This window comes from Carcharhinus amblyrhynchos, chromosome 10, assembly GCF_965287045.1.
Source record: "Carcharhinus amblyrhynchos chromosome 10, sCarAmb.v2.hapA, whole genome shotgun sequence".
NCBI classification, from domain to species: domain Eukaryota; kingdom Metazoa; phylum Chordata; class Chondrichthyes; order Carcharhiniformes; family Carcharhinidae; genus Carcharhinus; species Carcharhinus amblyrhynchos.
Genome location: NC_137333.1, coordinates 3,480,196 through 3,503,095, shown reverse-complemented (window position 1 = coordinate 3,503,095; position 22,900 = coordinate 3,480,196). Strand labels below are relative to the sequence as shown.

Below are 22,900 nucleotides of genomic sequence, written 5' to 3'. Positions count from 1 at the left end.
TGCCTGAAAAGATTCCTTTTTCTACAAACTAAAATGAAATCTGTCAGTTAGTCACTGTCTTCCTCTGCAATAAATGTGGCAGAGACTGCCATGCTAGGGTGACACTCCTGAGGCATATCAGGCAGTGCCTAACGTGCATTTGATCACCACAGTGCAAACCATCGTCACAAGGCTGTCACATAAAATGTAAGAATTATTTCTAATAATAATGAACCCAATGACACGTCCCCGAATGGAATAGGGTCAATCTTTTTGTTGTTAAAATTAACACTAACCTATTCTTTGTTTGAAGCATCTGATTATGGTGTTTTGCAGCACAGAAACGACAGACCATAATAGAGTTCATGCTCCATCTCCCACCTCTCTTCTTATCAGCACCTCCTTCCGTGCCTTTCACTCTTTTGTTTTCTTAAATGCATCTATGCTATTTGCCTCTTGTGATGGTAAGTTCCACATTCTCATTGCTCTGGATAAGAAAGTTTCCCCTGAATTTCTTCTCAGATTCGTTAACAACCATTTATCACCCTTGATTGTGTCCTTCCCCACAAATGAAAATATTCTCTCTTTATCTACTCTACATCTATCCTATCAAATCTTTTCATATTTGAAAAGACACTGATCAGGTCTCTTAAAGCGAGCCCTGGCCTGTTCAATCTGATAATTTAGTCATTTACAGAGGAGTCCATTTGTCTGTGCAGGTTCTCCATAAAGCAATCTAGTCAATCCCATTCTTCCACTCTATCCCTGTAGTTCCCTGGAAGTTGTGAGTTTTGAAAACTTGCAGAGTATAGAATATTGTGTGTTCCTAAAAAAAAAGAAATACAGATAAACCTGTTGCACTCAATTAAAATTACTTGATTCTGATCAATGTAGAATGGCATTGTTGGCAAATACAGAAACCTGCAAATCATGAGGCCTGGTTTCCTGGATGGCATACAATATTTTGGAGCTTGCAGTGTCGCAGAATGAGAATTATAAAACATAATTACAATCCTTAAAAGTCACTCAAGTTAACGCAACTGTTGTCGTCATTGGCACTTTTCCACCCATGAAAGATGATGGGCAGTCAACAAACAATCTATTTTGGATGGATTGTCTTCATATGGTGCATTTTTGCTGATGGCTGAAGATGCAGGTTCTGCCAAAAATGCCACACAGGGAGCTGTCGTTGTGTGTTGTTCAGTGTTGGTATCTTGCCAAGCTGCTGTATTCACTGGCCATCAGAATGGTGCATGCCAGCCCAGGGGTAGTGTCACCATTTTCCTGTGCTTTCCGCTAGTGACTCCTGGGCACAATAGTCAATGTTTTAGGGCCTTCATGTCATTATCTGTCACTGTGGGTCTGAGGTAGCAGAATTTGCAAACTGCTTCCAGGAGGATACTATTCAGTGTGATCAGGAGCAAAAATTCAAAAGTTTTTCATGGCTTTCTTGATGCCTATAGTCAGGGAAGGCAAGATGCAGACATAATAAGAACATAAGAAATAGGAGCAGGAGTAGGCCATCTGGCCCTTCGAGCCTGCCCCGCCATTCAATAAGATCATGGCTGATCTGTCGTGGCTCAGTTCCACTTTCCCGCCCTCTCCCCATAACCCTTAATCCCCTCTCTTATCAAAAACCCATCAACCCGCTTCTTAAAAATATTTAGCGAGGCAGCCTCCACCACTTCAACGGGCAGAGAATTCCAGAGATTCACCACCCTTTGAGTGAAGAAGTTCCTCCTCAACTCCGTTCTGAACCGCCCCCCCTTTATCTTGAGGCTGTGCCCCCTAGTCCTACTGTCTTTTTTGAGCGGGAAGAGTCTTTCCACCTCTATCCTATCCATCCCATTCATCATCTTATACGTCTCAATGAGATCTCCCCTCATTCTTCTAAACTCTAACGAGTACAAGCCTAGTTTATTCAGCCTCTCCTCATAGCTCAACCCCCTCAACTCCGGTATCAGCCTAGTAAACCTCCTCTGCACTCCCTCCAAGGCCAAAATATCCTTGCGCAGGTGCGGCGCCCAAAACTGCACACAGTACTCCAGCTGCGGCCTCACCAATGCCCTATACAGCTGCAGCAAGACCTCCCTACTTTTATATTCAATCCCCCTCGCTATGAAGGAGAGATGAACCTCAAGTCCTTGTAGCTGAGTTCTCGTTTGGGCAGCTATAACAATAACATCATCGTGAAGGAGTTCTCTACTCATGACGCAATGTATTTTTGTCTTCCCTTTCAGTCTTGATTATAAACTATCCAAGTGTGCAGGTAAACTCCTTCAGGGGAGATAAATGTTAGGAGCAGTGAGAAGATGCTGCCAAATAGAGTGGGATCTAGGGCAGACCCTAGTCTTACTCCATACTGCACTCTAAACTGTATCTAAACTGGAGCCATGAAACAACAACACCCCCAGTTTTTTTACGCAGAGGGTGGTCGGGGCCTGGAATGCACTGCCAAATGAGATGGCTGAGGCAGATATATTAGCCATATTTAAGACTTACCTGGATTGACACATGAACAGATGGGAAATAGAGGGATATAAGCAGATGGTCTAGATAGGACAACATGATCAGTGCAGGTTTGGAGGGCTGAAGGGCCTGTTCCTGTGCTGTGCTGTACTGTACTGTTCTTTGTTCTACAAGAGAAGATTGTTTCATAACGAGTGGTCATCATTTTTAGGAGATTTCGTGCAGTAGTGAGGAGTTTATTTGTTCGCGTTTAGTACTATGGTGTGATTTAGAACTAAAGTCCCCCATTAAACCCCTTTGCACATTACTAAATCCCCCAATAATCCGTCAATAAATCTCTGACCATAACTCTCAAACTGCCCCTTCCCAATAAAAGGCCCTCACCACAACACTAAATCTGTTGAATAAATTGTTTTTACTCCATCCTTAAAGTTACCAAGGCAGTACACGAGTGGACCAGGCAAACCCAAATCCATTCCAAAAACCAAATTCAAATTCCTATTGAATCCAATTCATGGTCCCCACAAAGAGAGACAAACAAGATCCAAGCTGACAAGATAAGGTATTGCACCCCATCTTGGGCTTGATCTGACTTTTGATCTTGGCTGAAAGGCTGAGCCCACAAATTAATGTCTCACCTCAACACTAAATCTCCCACAAATAACTCAACACAGCAAAATACACCCCCCCCCCCATAAAAATAAAGTAATGACCCCTTGCTGCGACACTAGGTAGTCCCATTGAGCCTCTCACTCAGCACTAAAACCAGGCTGGAGGACATGTGGCCTCTGGTCAATCAGCCATATGATTTGATTTGATTTGATTTATTATTGTCACATGTATTAGTATACAGTCAAAAGTATTGTTTCTTGTGCACTATACAGACAAAGCATACCGTTCATAGAAGCAGAGAGTGCAGAATGTAGTGCTACAGTCATAGCTAGGGTGTAGAGAAAGATCAACTTAATGCGAGGTAAGTCTGTTCAGAAGTCTGATGGCAGCAGGGAAGAAACTGTTCTTGAGTTAGTTGGTACGTTATCTCAGACGTTTGTATCTTTTTCCCGGTGGAAGAGAGTATGTCTGGAGTGTGTAGGGTCCTTGAATATGCTGGCTGCTTTTCTGAGACAGCAGGAAGCGTAGATGGAGTCAATGGATGGGCATGTGTAGGAGCGTGAGGACCTATGGTGCCAGTATAGCAACTTCCAGGGATTGCTGGAGAAGAGCACATTTAAATCAATGTCTTTTAATATTGTGCCAGTCTACATCTTGTGAACGCTCTTGGTTCATGATCTCAAATTGCTGTCTTGCAGAGAACAACATGTAGCTACTTGTATTGTGTTCTGCAGCTCTCTTCAAGCACAATCCAAATTTAAAAGGAGAAAGTCTGAAGTTATACTGCTGGCCATTTTGTCACCTGTCCACTGTTGGGCTTTGTTTAAATCATGGTGGAGGTTCATCACAGCACTTGAATGCAAAGGAATTAGTATTGTTTGTGCACTTGATTTAAGCTATTGTAGATCTGCGTGTTACTTTTATATGACTATTACTGCAATTCACTTGTATTCAGAAGCTGTCAGGGATCGCTGAAGTATTTTAAATTGCATGGATGCTGGAAGGAGTCTCGGTAGTGGTTTGCTTTAATGTATTTTGAAATGAATTTTGTGTTTCTGACATTCGGAGCAGACAAAAGGACAAAAACCCACATAATTGTGGACAAAGACCATTAGTGGGTGACCACTTGTCAAGATGGCTATATTCTTGTTGCTTTTGCATACCAAGTGGAACATTGATATTAAATTCAGCAGACTAGCTAGCAATTTAGATTATCATCTTCAAGTATTATACTTCGCAGTGTCATAACATTGCATAAACTGATGTAAATATGTGAAAGGATTTTAGTAGATAATGTGAAGTGCATTATATATGAGATGTGAAACCGTGCAAATTTAATGACCTGCTTCTACCTAATCCAAAATTTTGTTACACGCTTCCGATTGCTCACGTTATATCTTACATAATATGAGGAATCTACTAATTTAAATGTATATGCGTAAATCAATGCTACTTTAAAGAAAGACAAAACTACACCTTGTGTATATGGTACAAAATAATAAAAACTTGATGATGACAAACTTGGAGAACTAGTATGGATTGCTGCTTTGTGAGCCCTGACTTAATTACATTATAGGTTTGTGATTCCTTCCTGCCCGCCATTCCTTATTGGATTGGCCTATATGTGGATCCATCACTTTACATCACAAACATGATTGACTCTTAACTGCTCAAATTTGCTGAACAAATCACTCAGTTGTATCAAAACTACTGCTGTAATTCAAGAGGGGGGAAAGCCTATCAGCTTGAAGAATCTAAGGATAGGCAATGAATATCAGCAGTACCCAAGAAAAAACCTTAAGTCTCTGAATTGTAAGATCTGCCTGCAGCACATTTCTCATTCACTGATGTTACAGTTGGATTTATACATCTGATGAGTTCTTTGTCCAGCCTTGATGTTCAGACTCGATATAGTGTGGTTTTTCTTTGTTTTTGCTGAAGATGTGGAAAGTATTGTTGAAATCTTCAAATCTTTTGAGTTTTCAAAAGTCCAACAAAAAAAATCTATATACTGTTTGCGAGAATGGTGTTCCCAATTACACTAAATTGTGTGCAGTATTTTGTAATCCATTCTTCCTTTTGCCCCTGTCATATAGAAATTGATTGTGTTCAAAGCTAAAACAGCAAAATATGTCTCCGTTCTGTTAACGCTGGCAGTATTCATACAGTGCCCTCTGTAATGAGAACAGCAAATGTTCTGATTCTGTGGTGCTCTATCAATCAAAAGTGTATGAACTAATATGGAAGGTTAAATTACATGGGGTGGAAAAAGCATAAATCATAGTTTTCAATACTGTAATAACCTAGCTGAGCAGTAGATACATTGCAAAACAAATGCAATTTCAGTGTATCCTTCGCTTAATACTGAAATAAAAACAAAATGCTGAAAAAAGCAGATCTGACAGCATCAGTGGAAAGAGAGAAATTGAGTTAATGTTTCAAGTCTAATATGATTACGGAATTGAAGAGACGCCACAATATTGGAGTCATATTGGATTGGAAATGTTTAAATGTTAACTCTGTTTCTCTCTCCACTGATGCTGCCAGTCCTGCTGAGGTTATCTAGCCCCTCCCCCTCCCCATCCCAGATCTCCATCTGCAGTATTTTGCTTTTGTCTTCATTAAAACGAATTTGGCTGGATTCAAAAGGAAACATAATCCAGACCAAGGATGTCATCATCTGGAAAAATTGACAGGAAGGAAAGAGTTTAAATAGTTTGACCTGCATAATCTGGGTATAGCATATTGTGTACATGACATTGAAAGAGGAAGGAGAAGGCAACAGAGAAATGGTCAAGGTCTTTTCTATAGAAAAGTGAAGAATGTTTTATTTACAGTACACCACAAAGCCACAATCCTGAATAGTCATCACAATAGAATTTCCCCTCAGTACTCAAGTAATTGTCAAACTACAAAATATTGTATGGCTGGCACACACCCTTCTGTTTAATTTAGTTAGTGTCACAAGTAGGCTTACTTTAACACTGCAATGAAGTTACTGTGAAAATCCCCTAATTGCCACACATTGCCTATTTGGGTACACTAAGGGAGAATTTGGCATGGCCAGTGCACCTAACCAACACGTCTTTCAGATTGTGGAAGGAAACTGGAGCACCTGGAGAAAACCCACGCAGACACGGGGAAACGTGCAGTCTCCGCACAGACAGTGATCCAAGCCAGGAATCGAACCCGTGTTCCTGGCGCTGTAAGACAGCAGTACTAACCACTGTGCCGCCATTCAGGGAGGGACCATTTTACTGCTTGGTAGCAATGGGATCAATGGTGAAATTTTAAAGTAAGCTTACTCATTACAAAATGTAACTATCAAAATTATAGGATACTAACATCTGCAAGGGGAAAAGGCTATTAGACAAGTAAAATGCTTCAAACTATAACTTACCATGATCCCACAGTCAATCTTTTGTATCACTTCATTAGAATATGTCTTTCATTTTTGAATTGTAACCATTACATTGACGAAAAGGCTATTATAAAAGTTACAATGCAAAGGTTAGGGTCTGAGTTTTTTTCGGGATTAAAGTAACAGAATGATGAAACTGTGATAGTGTACCAACAGCAATTGTGGTATGATACAAAGAGCGTTTGTAACATATGGAAATTTTCAAATAATTGTGGGAACATTCAAGTCTTTGTTTAGAATGATGACACTGTTATAAAGCTTTACAGAAGCAGGCACTGTAGAATGAGAGAGGGCCATTCAGTTCACTTGAGCATTTTTTACATCTCCTGGCATTTATAGATCTTTTACTTGAAAAGAGATAAAGAAATTTACATTTAAATTTGCTGTTTATGGGAGAGTTTAATAAGTAGTGGTGAGACTGAGTGAAGTGAAATGAAACCTGACAACAATTAGTTGAGTTTATGTTGCACCTTTTACTAAAACAGTCCAAGGTACTTCACAGGAATGTTAGCAGATTAGATCTGACCCCAAACCACAGAAGAGATAGTGATAGGGGTGACCAAAGCTTGGGCAAAGGTAGGGTATTTTCATAGCATGTTAAGGAGAAAGAATGCTGTATCTCCCCCTACTGGATTAGTTTAAAGAATTCATTCAGTATGATAAACTTTATCCTCAGCAGCACGTGCTGCAAGTTGATTTTTTTTAAAGTTACCTCCTGCGGTTTTAATGCAAAATCCAAGGCTATGTTTTCTCTGAAACTGTTTCTGATATTGTGTTTTTGTTTTACACTTTTGGTTTATCTTCAACTTAAATGCATTCCTTTGCTTTTCATTCTGAGTAATTTTCCTGTTTCTCAACTTTTTGTTCTTGTTGCTCATAGTAGTGTGCACTCTATCTTTGCAGCTCTTTTTCACTCGCTGTGTGTCTCATGCTTGCTCTTATGGATGCCCCTCACCTTTTTTTTCATTCGTGCTCTATTTTGCAGTACTCTTCTCTGTAATCTGCTCTGATCAGCCCATTCCTCCTTTCCCTCCTTTGCCTGTCCTTTTAAAGTGGTTTGTTTGAGACGGTACAATATGGGCAGGAAGGTACCTGGCCTTGAGGAATAGGAAGGTACGTATGTGGGTTGCTGAGGGTGAGAGGTCATGGGAAATCACGAGAAAATAAAGATTGCAGCTGCTTTTTGGGTCACAGATGATGTCTCTGATCGCGTTAGCCTTGTCCGACTTGTAAAATGCTAGCCCCTGCACAAGCCATTTCAAGACCTCTTTATCATTGAGTAAACAGACATATGCTTGATCACTGACTCACTGGTGTCTCAATTACTGGTCATCCTCTCAATAAGCTCAATACTTTCCTGATGTGGGCATAGCAGCAAATAACTAATAACAGGCTTTATTCTACCTATATGCACAAAAGATATTTGAAGTGCTTTATGACAACAAGCAAATTATACTTTCTCATTGTGTTGCTTGGGACCCAGACATGGGGAAGTATCAGTACTGAATTGTTGGCCTGGGAGGAAACATGGCCTTGTGTTTTCCTTCTAATCATTTTCATTCCCAAGTTGCAAGGAAGTGAGAATGGAGAACGTAGAACACAGCCTGCTCTAATAATGTGATTGGCCTTAAATTGTGGCTCTCTTCCCATCATGGAGTTCAGCAAGTGATCTAACCTCATTCCTGAGACCCTAATTATTGAGTCTTCTGTTTCATCCGAAGCTTGTGGGATTACTATCAAATAAACTGGTTGGACTTTAACCTGGTGTTGTGAGACTTCTCACTGTGTTTCATCTGAATACAGCACACTTCTCTTCATAGAAAATAACTATTACTCCTCATTGTCACACATGAGAAAACTGATTCATGTACATTAAATAATTCTCATCAGAAAAGCTGCTCTTGAGAGCCTTTGCTTTTCGCTGACTGGGGAAATGAGCAACCTGGAAATCTCATCATGTAACCAGAAATATGAGGGAGCTAAATTGATAGCCACAGAGTTAAAATATCCCAAGGTAATGTTGATATAGTTTCAGTTCCTTTTACACTAGTGTAATCAACGAATTATCCTGCCGAAGTAGCTCCAGTGATGACTGTAAGGTTTACTTTTAAAGTAAGTTAAACAGCACAAGCAAAATAAAGGTACAGTTTTTGAAGTGGATAATTGCAGCCTCGCTATTTCTCCATTGACAAGAAAGGGGGGAAATGCATGTTTCTTAAATGAGAAAATAAATAAATAAATTGCAACATTGAAACAGCAACCGAGAACAAGAGCAATTTAATGAGCTAATGGTGAGTGATGCTAGTGTATTTTTAGTTGTGAGACTACAGGCCCTGAAAGTGCAAAGCAGATGCTTTGGGTGCAAATAATGTGCTGACACAGCGAATGCTGTCTTGTGACTTGAAAGACCTGGCTGCATCAAAAAAAAGTTTATAACTTTGCTACATAGCAGATGAAATTCATTGCAATGGCACACAAAGTGATGCATTTTGGAGAAGGAATGAGAGGCAATAGAAACAAAATGAAACATTTATAAAGGGGTGACAAGGACAGAGGGACAGAATCTTTGAAGTTGGCAAGACCAGTTCATCGGGTTTTTGTTCTTTTTAAAAGCACTCTAGGCTTTGAAATCAGTGTGCAAATAGGAAGTTTTGCTATGTCTTGTCATATAAATCACTGGGCTTCAGCTGGACTATTGTGTCCAATTCCAAGTGCTTAATTTAGGGAAGGATGTCGAAGCCTTGGAGAGAGAGATTGCGTGGAGAAGATTTACTAGAATGAAGCCAGTGGATGAGGGACTTCAGTTATGTGGAGAAGCTGGGGTTGCTCTCCTTTTGAGCAAAGAAGGCTACAGAAGCGCTCAAAACTAGGGTGGGGTGTTGCAACAGCACAAAACAATGGTTTTCACTGCTAGGTTGATTGGAATGATGTGGAGTCCTGTTTCCGATCAGAACTCTCCACTCACCTGACAAAGGGACAGTGTTCCGAAAGCTAGTGGTGTTTACTACCAAATAAAGCAGGTGGATTGGAAACCAGAGAGCACAGTTTAACGTGTTTGTCAAAAGAAAGGAAGACCAGTTTTCGCTCGCTCTGCAAATTATGGGATAGGATCCTCCCCACCCCGAACCACCAACCTCCTCTTCCTCTTTCTCCTCCTCCTTCCCTCTCTCTCTCTCTCTCTCTCTCTTCTCCTCCTCTCCCCCCCCACACCACCCCTTCCCCACTCACACTTTTGTGGAGCTGGCCTGCTGTTGGCTGGTGGTGGGATCTTCCTATTCCACAGCCATTAATAATTGGAGATGCTCTTCCACGGAGCAGGTACTGGCATGATATCTGAATGGCACTATCTGTGATTCTATTTAAAGGTTAATCTTCGCACTAGTGCAGCTGAACTGGAAATGATTGCACCTGATGAAAGTTGGCAGTTGATTAAAACCAAAAAGAGCTGTTTGTGAGAATGTAGACAGTAACATTTTGTAACTGAAAATAACAGTTATGCAAATTACATTCAAGCTATGATGGGAGATAATCTGCAACGAACCATTTCTTGAGCTCTTTGTGACCGTACTCTGTCCCCATGATGTTGCATTTATAGGTAAATCGTTACATGAAGCTGTGGAGCCCTACTCCACACACACAAACTACAATTTAGACAGCATTGGGATTGCGAATATTAGGGTAGAGCCTATAGTCATGGAATCACAGAGCACAAAAATAGGCCCTTTGGACCAATACCAATCTAACTACTCCCACTTGCCAACACTCGATCCATAGCCATGTACAAGTTATGTTATCCAAATCAAGATTCCAGACATGACCAAAAAAAAGTTTACATTTATATAGCAACTGCTGAACAATGCCTCCTTAAATTTGGCACCCAGAATTAGACACAGTACTCCAACTGATGCCTAACCAGTGATTTATAAAGGTTTAGCGAAATTGTGTGCGCTATGCCTCTGTTTCATTTGCTTCTGTTTTTTTTAAATTAAAAAGTAAAATAACCTGTCGAACTTGTCCTGTCGTCTTTTAAAAAATGTATATCATATGTTATCTTGATGTCCATTCAGTTATGTGTAGTAGACTAACTGCTTAAAGAATGGTTAGGGGCACCCGAGAGTGAGGAATTCTAAAATCTCATCCATTCCCACTGTTCTATCCACATTACTATGTGGATGTATTGAGCTGTCCAACAGTAATGACGCACATGGACTAACACAAGCTCAAGGAGTGCAGCATTTCTATGCCCGTAAGTTAGCCCTGTACAGATGATTGCAGGTACTGTCTCTGATAACACTGAATCTACACCCGACACTAATTGTGCACACATAGACCACAAGACCATAAGACATAGGAGCAGAATTAGCCCATTCGGCCCATCGGATCTGCCCCACCATTCAATCATGGTTGACCTGATTCTCATCCCCGTTCTCCTGCCTTTTCGCCATAACCCTTGATCCCCTTGTGATCAAGAACCTACCTGTCTCTGTCTTAAAGACACTAAATGACCTGACCTCCACAGCCCTCTGTGGCAATGAGTTCCACAGATTCACCATCCTCTGGCTGAAGAAATTCCTCCTCATCTCATTTTTAAAGGAGCATCCCTTTACTCTGAGGTTGTGCCCTCTATTTCTCTCCAGCTAGTGGAAACGTTCTCTCCATGTCACTCTATCTCGGCTTCCCAATCTAGGCAGCGTTCTATTGCTCACTAGACAATAGTGGTCATGTACTAACTCAACTGGGGATGCACAGGATTGGTCATGCCCACAACCAGCATGTTCAGAAAACCTTAGAGGACAAAAATTACAGTGAATCATACCAAATATGCATCCCATATACTCTACCTTTTTGTAAAATTAATGGGTTTTTTGCTCTTCCTTTGCGGAGAAAATAATCAGTCGCCCAGAGGCAAAAACGCCTAACGCCCGCGATGTCTCCTGGGGAGTGCAAGGAAAGCCCTTGTTGACGTGACAGTCAAAGGCAATGATCACTTCATGGTCAGGGGTTGCAATTTGTAAGTGGTTGTCTGTCTTTATAGGTCTTTGGTCGAGAACATGCGTCAGTGAACCTCTGCCTTCTGATTCACTCACTGATCTTGCCCAGTAGCTGATTCTGACTGTCTGCAGTTGTAATTCACCTCTGCCTTCTGGTTTCCCAGGGTGTGGTCTCCTGCTATCCTGTGATACATCCACCAGTGTCTGTTACACCCATGCTTCCCAGCAAAAAAAAACACTGAAATATTCTCCACATCGCCTCTGTTTAATGCAGTCTGCTCCAAATAATTCAAAATGGTGTCATGGAAATAAAATGATTTTTCCAATGATTTGAATTAAAGAATGTAAATAAGACAGCAATTTGGGAAAACTTGAATTAATCAATATGAAAGCTTTAATCTTCCTGTTTACTAAGCTTGCTGACAAGGTGCAGGATGTTTATTAAAAATAATTCACTGCAGCTGTGAACTAGTGCACAAATTGATCCAGTTTTAGCAAGTAAATATCTATCTTTTGGTTCCCGTTACATTGGACTTCATTGCAGGATTGCAGATATTTAGAGGAGCACTGAACATGGACAAATTTGGCCATTTGTGCTTTCTCCCGACATTATGGTGAACATTGTTGATCCAGAGTTACCCTTATCTGGAATCCACAGTAATCTGAATATTCATCAGGGAATGGTTCAAATCAGTGCATTTTGCATTTGGAAAATAAGAAGGTTCACATTCCCAAGTGCAGCATTCCAATCTGGGAACAAATCTATTTTGGTAGGTGCTTATTACTTTGACAAAATCGTACTACTCAATTTGTCCTTGGCAAAATCACAGTCCAGAGATCCCCATGGTCATCTTGCATGTTGTGTTCTGGTTTTTGTCGTTGTACAGCACTTGACATTTTTAGCTTCCCTTTTTGCTTGCTTTCCCCATTTAGTACCTATCCTTCCATCACTTCCTTCCACTTCCCTCCCCTATTACTGCCCCACCTCAGACACTTTCACATGCTGGTACACTCTGCTCACCAGACATAAAGTTCCAGTCTAGGATCAGATCATGCTAAGTGTCATTCTCTGTTACTGGTTTTCTTAAAGTGTTGGGAAATTATAACATCTTGCAGATCAATCTTGTGCAATATTGGGTCAGCCATTTTGAATCTATTGTGGCAGCCATTTTGGTAACTGTTACAAGCTGCACTACTTTTATTCACATCAGCTATTTTACTAAAATTTGTAAATACGGGAATGTTATACTGTTGTTGTTTAGGGTGGAGACCTCAATAGTGAGAAAAGTTAGTTGAGCAGCAACAGGATACATTTCAGTTTCACTTAGTTTTCTCTTAATGGCTGGAACAAGGCTGATGGATGGAAAATGTGACTGGAAAATGTCTGCTTTTTTTTTTGATACACAGGCAGCTGTATGAATCTAAACAATGAGCTTGTGTTGACAACAGCTGCAAAAAAAAATGCCACTTCCATTCGAAGATGCTTCAGCTGCTTTTCATAACTGTCAGTAATGAGTTACACAGAATATCATCAATGATTCATGTGTTTAGCTGCAACAATGTGCGATAAACGAACAAAAAGTAACATGTTACTAGCTGCAGCATTTTAGCACACTTAAAATGCAAGCTGAGGAAATTTCTGTTCGATTAGCTTCCGGAGACTTCGAGTTAATGTTTCAGAGCTTTGTTTTGGAACTTTTTCATTGTACATTTCCTTTTGTGCTCTTTGCTCAGCCTCACCACAGAGCAATCACTATATAATCTGCACTCAAGGGCTGGAGGGATAGTGTCATAATTCTGGCCATGCTTATTGTGTGTGGCATTCTCTGTTGAGGTGTATTTTTCAGGGCTGGGTATGTCTTTCCCTTTTATGACCTTGTGCTTCCCAAAAACATTCAATCTAATTTCTTGCTGCGGAATATTGGATTTTGCTCGGAATCTGCATTGAACTGCCCGAGAGTGTGGTGGAAGTCAGTCTAATTGAAGTTTTGCAGGGCAGGTGAGTGGGACTAGCTGAGCTGCTCATGCAGAGACTCCACACAGACATGACAAGCCTGATTCTATGATTGGACAGTACTTGCTAAACAATCCCTAGTGTGCTAAGATTGCTAAGGTCATCAGTTGGCTCATAATGTGGCTCATTTAAGTATGACAGACGCCACAATATCGAAATGCAGCGACTTGTCCTCTGCAAACAGAAAGAACATGTCCAGGCATTGTGTCTTTTTGAATTAAAGTGGGGAACAGAGGTTCCCCGCTGTATTCTCCATGGGCATGCTTTGACCAATTTGCCAACTAAGGAGTACCCTCTTTTCATGGACAATGAATTGTTGCTCCTCTTTTGAAATGTGATATTCATATTTGTTCTGATGAGTGCAAGACCAAAAGCTTTGACAACATGTTTCTCTTTTTCAGCAATACTCTTATTCTATAATTCTAATTGAATATCTATCATTAAAATACCCACTTGTACAAGGAAGCTTTCAAAATGCCCAAAGCATGTTAATGCTTTACACAAATAAGTATTGATTGTCCTTTGAAACCCGTTGTAAATAAAGCATCCAAAGCAATGTGTTCCATGCTCTTTACTCTGTGATAATTGTCCTGAGTTTTGCTCCGACTGGACGAAGCTGCCTTTCCCTATTAATTCCCTTCATTACTTTTCTGCTTTGATCAGATAATTCCTTAACCTCCCCGTCACTAGGGAATATAAAGCTAAAGTTCACTCTCCTGCAACTCGATACTTTTTTTTCCAGATATCCTGACAAAGCGGAAATTTGCATTTGTAAATTACATTGAAGTGTCTTGGGATGCTTCGTATTTACAAACCAATGCGAGAAAATTGAACTGAGTCACAAAGGTAGAGGTTAAAGAGGGGTTGCAAAATGTAGTGAGAGAATTTATAAAGGTGAAAAGGGATGTAATGTAATTTAGGGAGAGCATTCCAAAGAGTGGCACCAAGGCAGCGAAAGCCTGTGCCACTAGTGCAAGACGGCCAGCATCAAAGGAATGAAACGTTCCAGAGATAAGAGATGGAAGTGAGGCAAGTTCAAGGGTAGGGAGTCAGCGTAGACCGACAAGCGTGGGTTGTGAGTGAGCAAATAGGATTTAGCGTGGGATGAGACATCTATTTTCTTTCCTTGTACAAACTTTTTTATTCAATCCCCCATTACTTATCAATTTGATCACCTTCATGGCCTTCCTAAACACCATTCTACATTCCTTTACTGCAGGTACTCCTTCCGCATGCTGCAACTTCCCCTCCTGTTCTTTAACTTTACCTGTAATCATTTCACCTGCTAATTCTACTTGAGAGTCAGTTAGCTCAGTCGGCTGGATGGCTCATTGGTGACGCAGAGCAATACCAACAGCACAGGTTCAATTCCCATTCCACCTGAGGTCATTCATCAATTTTCCCTTTTGAGGTGGAGAGCAGCCTTTGGTCATCTGGGACTGTGGCAGCTTTTACCTAGTTATCCCATATATTGTGCACTCTCTCCTTTCTTTCTCCCTTAGGTACTCTATGAACGGTATGTTTTGTCTGAATAGCACGCAAGAAACAATACTTTTCATCATCTCAATACGTATGACAAAAAAAACCAAATCTCATTCTGCCACGATTTTGGTGAATTTTGTTCAATCTACCCCTTTTTTTTGACTTTGCCGCAATCCTTCCTCCTTGTATATTTAACTCCAAATTTGCTACGCGTGTGCTCTTTTATTAGTACTTCACCATGTTCTTCCAGTTGAAATTATGCTTCTACATCTGCAATTATTTCTAACATTCATGGGTTGTTTAGTTTTCCCCTGTTGATTTTATCACATCTTGGCCTTCCCTCTCTCATGAATTTGAAAATGAGGGTGATAATTTATAATCTCAAAATTGTTGAAGCTATTTTTTTTTAAAAGAGGAACAGATTCGTATTTAGTCTTGAATCTCCCATGTGCAGCACCGCAGTAGATCGACCAATATATTTTTGAAAGTAATTTTATCATTTCCTCCATGAAAGCAGATGTATAGAAACAGCTGTTTGTAATACCAATTTACAGTTCATTTACATCTATACGTAATTTGGATTTTAGAGTATAATGAGAACTCAAGTTCTGCATGTTGTTATTTAAGTTTATGTGGGCAAATCATTATAGATACTACACGTTATTGTACTGACTGGTTTGAACAAAGAACAATATAGCACAGGCCCTTTGGCCCACCACACCTGCACTGATATGTGGTTTCTATCCCTCTGTTCGCCTCCCGTTCATTTGTCTATCAACATATGCCTTGAGCATTGCTAACGTGCCTGCTTCCACCAGCTCCACTGGCAGAGAGTTCCAGGCACCCACCAACCTCTGTGTAAAAAAAAAATTCCGCACTTCTCCCCTAAACTTAACCCCTATTACCTTAAACCTCTGTCCTCTTGTAGTTGACCTTTCCACCCTGGAAAAAAGCCTTTGACTGTCCACCTTATGTGTCTCATAATTTTGTAGACCCCTGTCAGGTTATCCCTCAGCCTCTGTCTTTCCAGTGAAAACAGTGAGATCATCCAGCCTCTCCCCTTACCTCAAACCCTCCAGACCAGACAACATCCTGGTAAACCTTCTTTGCACCTTCTCCAATGTCTTCTATGTCTTCCTGGTAGTGTGGTGACCAAAACTGCAGGCAGTATTCCAAATGTGGCCTAACTAAAGTTTTATACAGTAGATGCAATAAATTATACATTCTTTGCCAAATAAATATGAAAAGCAAGAGCAATATGGCAGTGTGCTGTGTAGAGATCAGACAAATAGGAGTTAAATATTGTAAGTGTCTGCTGATGAAATCATGAAAAGTCAGGTTAGTATGGTACTAGGAGGACACTGGAGCTCTGCAAATGATAGATGATTGAAATGTGCAGGCAGATTTTTAAAAATTTAGTGGGCGTCAGCACCACACACCATAGCATGAAAGAACATACTAATCTGAAACTGCCACAGTGTAGCTGTGTGTTCCCTAACTAAAAATCAAACCAAATGTGGCAGTTTGTGAATGAGTGTGTGTACTAAGTAATGTCAGGATTGCACTCTCCATTCATTGGAGTGGATGGCAGTATAATCAATGCAACCAACGTAGCACTAGGTGCAGTAACAGACTTAAGCCACATTGTCAGAAAGATCTAGGCATTTGTTATCAGCTCAGCAAATTCCATTACGAATGATGATAACTGATATCCTCTGTGCTTCCTGAAGAAATACACTTATCAAATGAATTTTGCAAATAGAAACTGTGAAAGTGGATTTAAATACTTGAAGAAAAACTTGTAGTTCACTGCTGCTCTTCACAGTTCCAAATCCAGCCTGGTTTTTAACTTCCAATCATATGATGTTAGCAATGATTCTGTAATAAGTTATGATTTATTAATAGGCTGGGAACAAAACAAATATGTGCAAACTAAGAACATGGGGGGCAACTTTGGATTTCCAAATGTAATCTAAGCAGACTTCATGGTGAATTCAGTTTGAAATGTCCCCATTCTTGCATAGAGCTGTGCTGCTCCAGCCATAGGGAGGTAAGGTGTAAGTTCACACATTGCCATCTGCTGATCTCAGCTGGCCTGTGGGTGCAGTTGCTGATCGCAGGAAGAAGAAAAGGAAAATCGATGGAGGTGCCCTTATGCATTTCACATTATCAGCTTAGTACTTCTGCAGTGCAATACCATGTTGTGTACCCACGTGATGGAATGATGCCAATCTGTTTTCCCTCTAGATGTCTCTGACTCAGTTGGTAGCTCTCTCACCTCTGAGTCACAAGGTTCTGGTTCACCACCCGCACAGGAGCTCAAGTACAAAAATAGAGGCTGGCAGCCATTGCAGTACTGCACAGCATTGTCAGAGTGCCGTCTTTCAGATGAGACAATAAACCTGTGCCCCACCTGCCTGAATAGGTGGTTGTAAAGAGTACCACGTCACTAAAGAGCCACAGAGTTAGCCCCACTATCCTGGCCAATATTTATCCCTCAGTCAACATCACAAAAACAAATGACCTAATTATTAGCACCTTGCCATTTGTAGGAGCTTGCTGTGCACATATTGGCTGACAGGTTTCCTACATTACAACAGTGACTACAGTTCTAAAACATTTCATTGACTGCAGAGTACTTTGAGGCATCAGATGGTCATGAAAAGTACAATATAAATGCAAGTCTTCCTAGTTGTCATGTTATTGAAACAATAGCCTGTTAAGGGTGATTGGGGGCAAGCAATAAGCTGCAACTCTTGTGATCTGAGCCACTTAATTTAGCTTCATTACTCCAAAATGTGGTATGATGTGGTGATTAAATATCAAGGCTTTAAAAGCCAATGTCTAACAATACTTGATTATTGCTGCAGGAGGGTTAGAATTTTTGGTCCAGCTCACTTAACTTGAAGGGCAAAGTTGTCTGTCTTTTATTATTAATTTTCAGTCTCAGACAGTTCCCAGACAAGTCTTCAATTGTACAGACGTGCAGTCTTTGGCTGTGACTTTTTTTCCCTTACCCACCCAGTAACTGACGTAGAAGGGCTCATGATTGATAACTGCAGCAAGTTCTGACATTGGTTTGTAATGAGTCCAGAGACATTTTTGAGATGGCTGATTCACTGAAAATGTAAAACCCTATGTGCAGTCAATCATCTTCAAGACATTCCTTCTGCACTTTGACTTGTACACTACAATCAGAGTTAAAATCAGCGCAACTGTAGCAATGTTTCTGTGTCAATGTGCACTTACTTTGTATCTATGCAGTAACTAAATAACCTTATTAGGTATTTAAGATCAAAGTGTTGAAAGTTTTGGCAGTTCCACGTTAACTCCCTGATCCTGTATTTTTTAAAAGTCTTTCATGGGATCTAGCAAGGCCAGTATTTGTTGCTCATCCCTAATTGAACTGAGTGGCATGATAGACTATTTCAGAGGGCATTTAAGAGCCAAATGGCTGTGGATCTGGGGCCACATGTAGGCCAGAATCAGGTAAGGATGACAGATTCCATTCGCTAAAGGATATTTGTGAACCAGATGGGTTTTTACATTCGCCTGGGCCTCTGACTTAGTCCAGTGACATTGCCATGACACCATCATCTCCCCTTGTTTGAAAGATTTATAAGGAAAATCTTCACGATTCGTGTGAAATATTAGTGCTGATGTTACAAATTTCGTGTTTGTCTTAGACACTTGAGCAGGTTGGCATCACATGCCAACAATTGAGCTCATTCTTCAATTTCGAGAAATTATTTTGGCTATACAATATCTAAACCAATATCAAAATCAATACAACGGGGGGGGTGCTGTTATATGAATTGAATGCATATATCATGATCTTTGCATGCATGTGCCTTCTAATTTTCTGCAGGTGGATTGATTAACTGAGAGATGAGGCTGGAGCCAATTCATTGAGATTCTTTATTTTGATATCAGTAAATGTACATACAGGGAAACAGGTATTGCAGATATAAATTAATTCAGTTCCTCATTGTAACTAAAGAAAACAAATTAAAGTCCAACATGCTGCACTGGTCAGTTCTTTAGTAACTGACCTAAGCTTTACCTGCCTCCCTGAACAGACATTATCAACCAGCTGTGAACAGGTGTTGATAGAAAGTTAGGTAAGACAGTGACCTGTAAGGAGGATACAGAGGGTAGAAAAGGATTTGGATGTATTAAGTGTGCAGACAAGAATATGACAGATGGAATAAAATATGGGGAAAAATAACAAAGCACAATATTTTCAAAAGAGGGATCTGAGGTGACCTTGTATACACCAGTTCCCAGAAAATTAACATGCAGGTACAGCATAAATTCAGAAAGCAAATAATTTATGACAAAGATGTTGGAATACACAAGTAAAGACCTCTTTCTCCACCTGTAACAGGGCCTTAGTGAGACGATATCTGTTTTAGCTTTTTTGTTTAAAGAAGAGCATACTTGCCTCAGGGAAGTGCAATGAAGGTATGCCAAACAGATTCCTGAGATAAAAGAATTATCCTTGAGGTGATCTCATTGAAACATCTAAAATTATTAAGTGGGTTTGACAGGGTGAATGCTGGCTGGGTGTTCCCCCACCTAAGGATTCTATAACTGGGGAAGGTGATCACAATCTCAGAATAAGGGGTCAGCCAGTTAGGGCTAGATGAGGAGAAATTTCTTGTGAAACTTTGCAAATCTCTACCCCAGCGAACTTTGGGTACCAAGTTGTGAGTATGTTCAAGACAAAACTCAACAGATCTTTGGATAGAAAGATAAATATGGGATTAATGCAGCAAGTGGAGTTCGGGTGAAAAATCAGCAATAATCCTACTGAATTGCAGAGCAGGTTTGGGACCAAATGACTCCTTTTCCTATTTCTTATACTGTTATTTAGAGAGGTGTTGGCCAGTATTATTGCTGATTAAATGATGTGAGCGCCTTGAACTTCACGTCCATCCTGTGTAAAGCTATGATGTGCAAGACTCTAATGTGTGAATAATTATTGGAAGATTTTGAAATTTATTTATAATATCTATTGCCCATACCGATTGCTCTTGAGGACAGTATGGGTTTTAGTTATGTGGGTACATGTAACAGTTGCAGGTTCCATTCCACGAAGGTGAACCACTTGAATTTCTCCAAAATAGTTGAGAAGCGTCATGTGCTCACTTCTCTAATGCCAACCCACAACTTAATGAATTCTCTTTCACAATTTGGCCTGGTAGGAATTGAACTCTAACTTTTGGATTTCTAGACCAGTGCTGTAGAACCATAAAGAATCCCTACAGTGCAGAACCTGGCCCATGGAGACTGCACCAACTCTCTGAATAGCATTACACCCAGGCCTTCCCCTCCGACCTATCCCCATAACCCTGCACATTTACCGTGGCCAATCCGCCTAACCTACACATCTTTAGACTATAGGCCATCACTATTGGATGAAACACCAGTATCTTTTATATATGTCCAACTCTGTTGGATGTAGTCATATGTTACTCGAGTTCATTAATACACCAATTGCAGAATTGTCTTACTTTTCTTGTGAGGTACCAGAGGATACTGGATACTTGAAACCTGAAAAGTCTTACACCTGTTTTTGTATGCCTCATAGATCAAATTAGAAGCAATCCTTCACTGTGACAATAAGACATGGTTTAACAATGTGTTGCTAAACAAAGGTCAATAAATTGAGCTTCATTCAGATAAAATCTCGCCTCTAAGCAAGAGTTTACAAACCAACATGCAAAGTTACTAGAGTACTTGCAAGGACATGGTTAGTTATTGTCTGAGAAAATAGAAAATGGGGAGAACTGTGGATAGATGCGATTGTTGTCAAAGCCATGAGTAGAAATCAACAACATTGTGGTGGTTATTTTTCGCAGCAAAACTTTCCGCAAGGTTACAAATCAGTACAATTCCTTTCTGAAGATTATGCTTTATAAACTACAAAAGGTTGTGAATGTAGCCCAATCCATCATGCAAACCAGCCTCCCATCCATTGACTGTGTATACTTCCCGCTGTCTCGGCAAAGCAGCCAGCATGATTAAGGTCCGCACGCATCCTGAACTCCGCATCTCTCTACCACCTTCTTCCATCGAGAAAAAGATACAAAAGTCTGAGGTCATGTACCAACCGACTCAAGAACAGCTTCCTCCCTGCTGCTGTCAGACTTGAATGGACTTGCCTTACATTAAGTTGATCTTTCTCTACACCCTAGTTATGACTGTAACACTACATTCTGCACTCTCCTTTCCTTCTCTACAAATGGTATGCTTTGTCTGTATAGCACGCAAAAAACAATATTTTCACTGTTATGACAAAAATCAAATCAAATAAACTATTATTACATGGGCCATGTAGGGTAATGTTTCTCTCAATTAAAATTCGTTACTGAGTGAGCATGTAGCTGGTCTATGTTGAATCAGATATCAACTCAAATTGCAAAGTGGATAACAGCAAGTTTAAATGATTGAAATCTGGACTGGTGCTTTGGTTCAATTGCTGATCACTTATTTTTTGTCATTAGTGGCATTGATTTAAATTATTAGATGAATATTTGCACCACTTTGAGGATGGGGAGTTTGTATTGGGATCATAGAGGTACAATTATGAAACTTATACATCTGTTATTATATGCCAAATTATGATATGATATATATGTGTCTAACCCTCCATTAAAATGTCTCCCTTATCACAGGGTCGTTGCACAAGAGAAAATTGCAAATACCTTCATCCGCCAATGCATTTAAAAACGCAATTAGAAATAAACGGACGCAACAATCTAATACAACAGAAAACAACTGCAGCTATGCTGGCACAGCAGATGCAGTTTATGATGCCAGGTGCTCAAATTCAGCCGGTTGTAAGTATACATTTACTTAAAAACTCTTTCCTCCTTTCCCTAACCACGCCAAAGAAAACCCTTGTCTAAGTTTCCCATCTTCTAAGGGCAAAAGTGCAAAGACAATTATCCCAAGGCTGCTCGGTGCGATATTTGTGGATGTCTGGGAGCAGCAGCTTCTCCCACTTGGAAGTGGATATTACTGAGGGGAAAAAAGAGAATTTATTTTTTCTTTTGAACCTTGTATTCCACTCCCCAACCGAAAAGCGGGTATTCAAGAAACTTTTGGTTTTTCATAAGATCGCTTTTGCATAATGTCAGCCTGTCATTAAATATCACTTACTGGTCAGGAATTTTCTTTCTATTTGTTCATGGGATGTGAGGGTAAACCTGCAATTACTGCCCCATGCTAGATAAGGTGGAGCTGAGATGAGGTGCCTTCTTGAACCCTTGCAGTCCATTGGTGCAGGCACGCCAACACTGCTGTTAGCAAGGGATTTTGACCAGCTGTCATGAAGGAACAGTGATGTATTTCCAAGTCAGGATAGTGTGGGACGTGGAGCGGAATTCCTATACATTCGCTATTCTTGTCCTTCTAGTTGGCTGAGATCGCAGGTTTGATAAGTGCTGTCGACGGAGTCTTGATGAGTTTGCTACGTTGCGTCCAGTAGATGGTATACATGTTGCCAGTGTGCATTACTAGTGGAGGGAATGATGTTTAAGGTGATGGATGGGGTTGACCACCAAAAGTAAAAAAGTTCTTTTTAATGCATTTTCTTTAAAAGTATGAGAGCTGTTGGATTTGCACTCAAATGAATACTTCCCCACTACAGGCATGATTTTGCTTTGGTGATAGCTGTATGCAGTTTTGAAAATACATTTACGATATTCTACTTGTTTTCACATTGCTGTTTTGTACTGCTCAGATACATTATGTACAAATGTATTGCTTGTTGCCACGTTCAAAGAATGAAGAGGTTTACCTCTTGTCTATGGAATGCCCCCTGCTTTTTATGTTTTGGGGAAATCTGTATTTTTCAGTGGAAAAAGAAGACAAATCATTTTGGGTGTGTCCAGAATTGTTAATACTGCCCGTACATTTCACCAT

General features: G+C 40.3%; 1 protein-coding gene across 14 annotated transcripts in view; it reads left to right on the top strand.

Annotated features, from left to right (window-relative positions):
* The window catches only part of mbnl2 (muscleblind-like splicing regulator 2), a 99,813-nt gene that overhangs the window by 36,334 nt on the left and 40,579 nt on the right, over positions 1 to 22,900 (top strand). For all 14 annotated transcript variants that reach the window (XM_080198081.1, XM_080198080.1, XM_080198071.1 and 11 more), the window contains one exon: positions 21,649 to 21,813. In XM_080198081.1, coding sequence (XP_080054207.1) covers positions 21,649 to 21,813 — 165 coding nt within the window. The remainder of the gene's footprint in view (positions 1 to 21,648; positions 21,814 to 22,900) is intronic.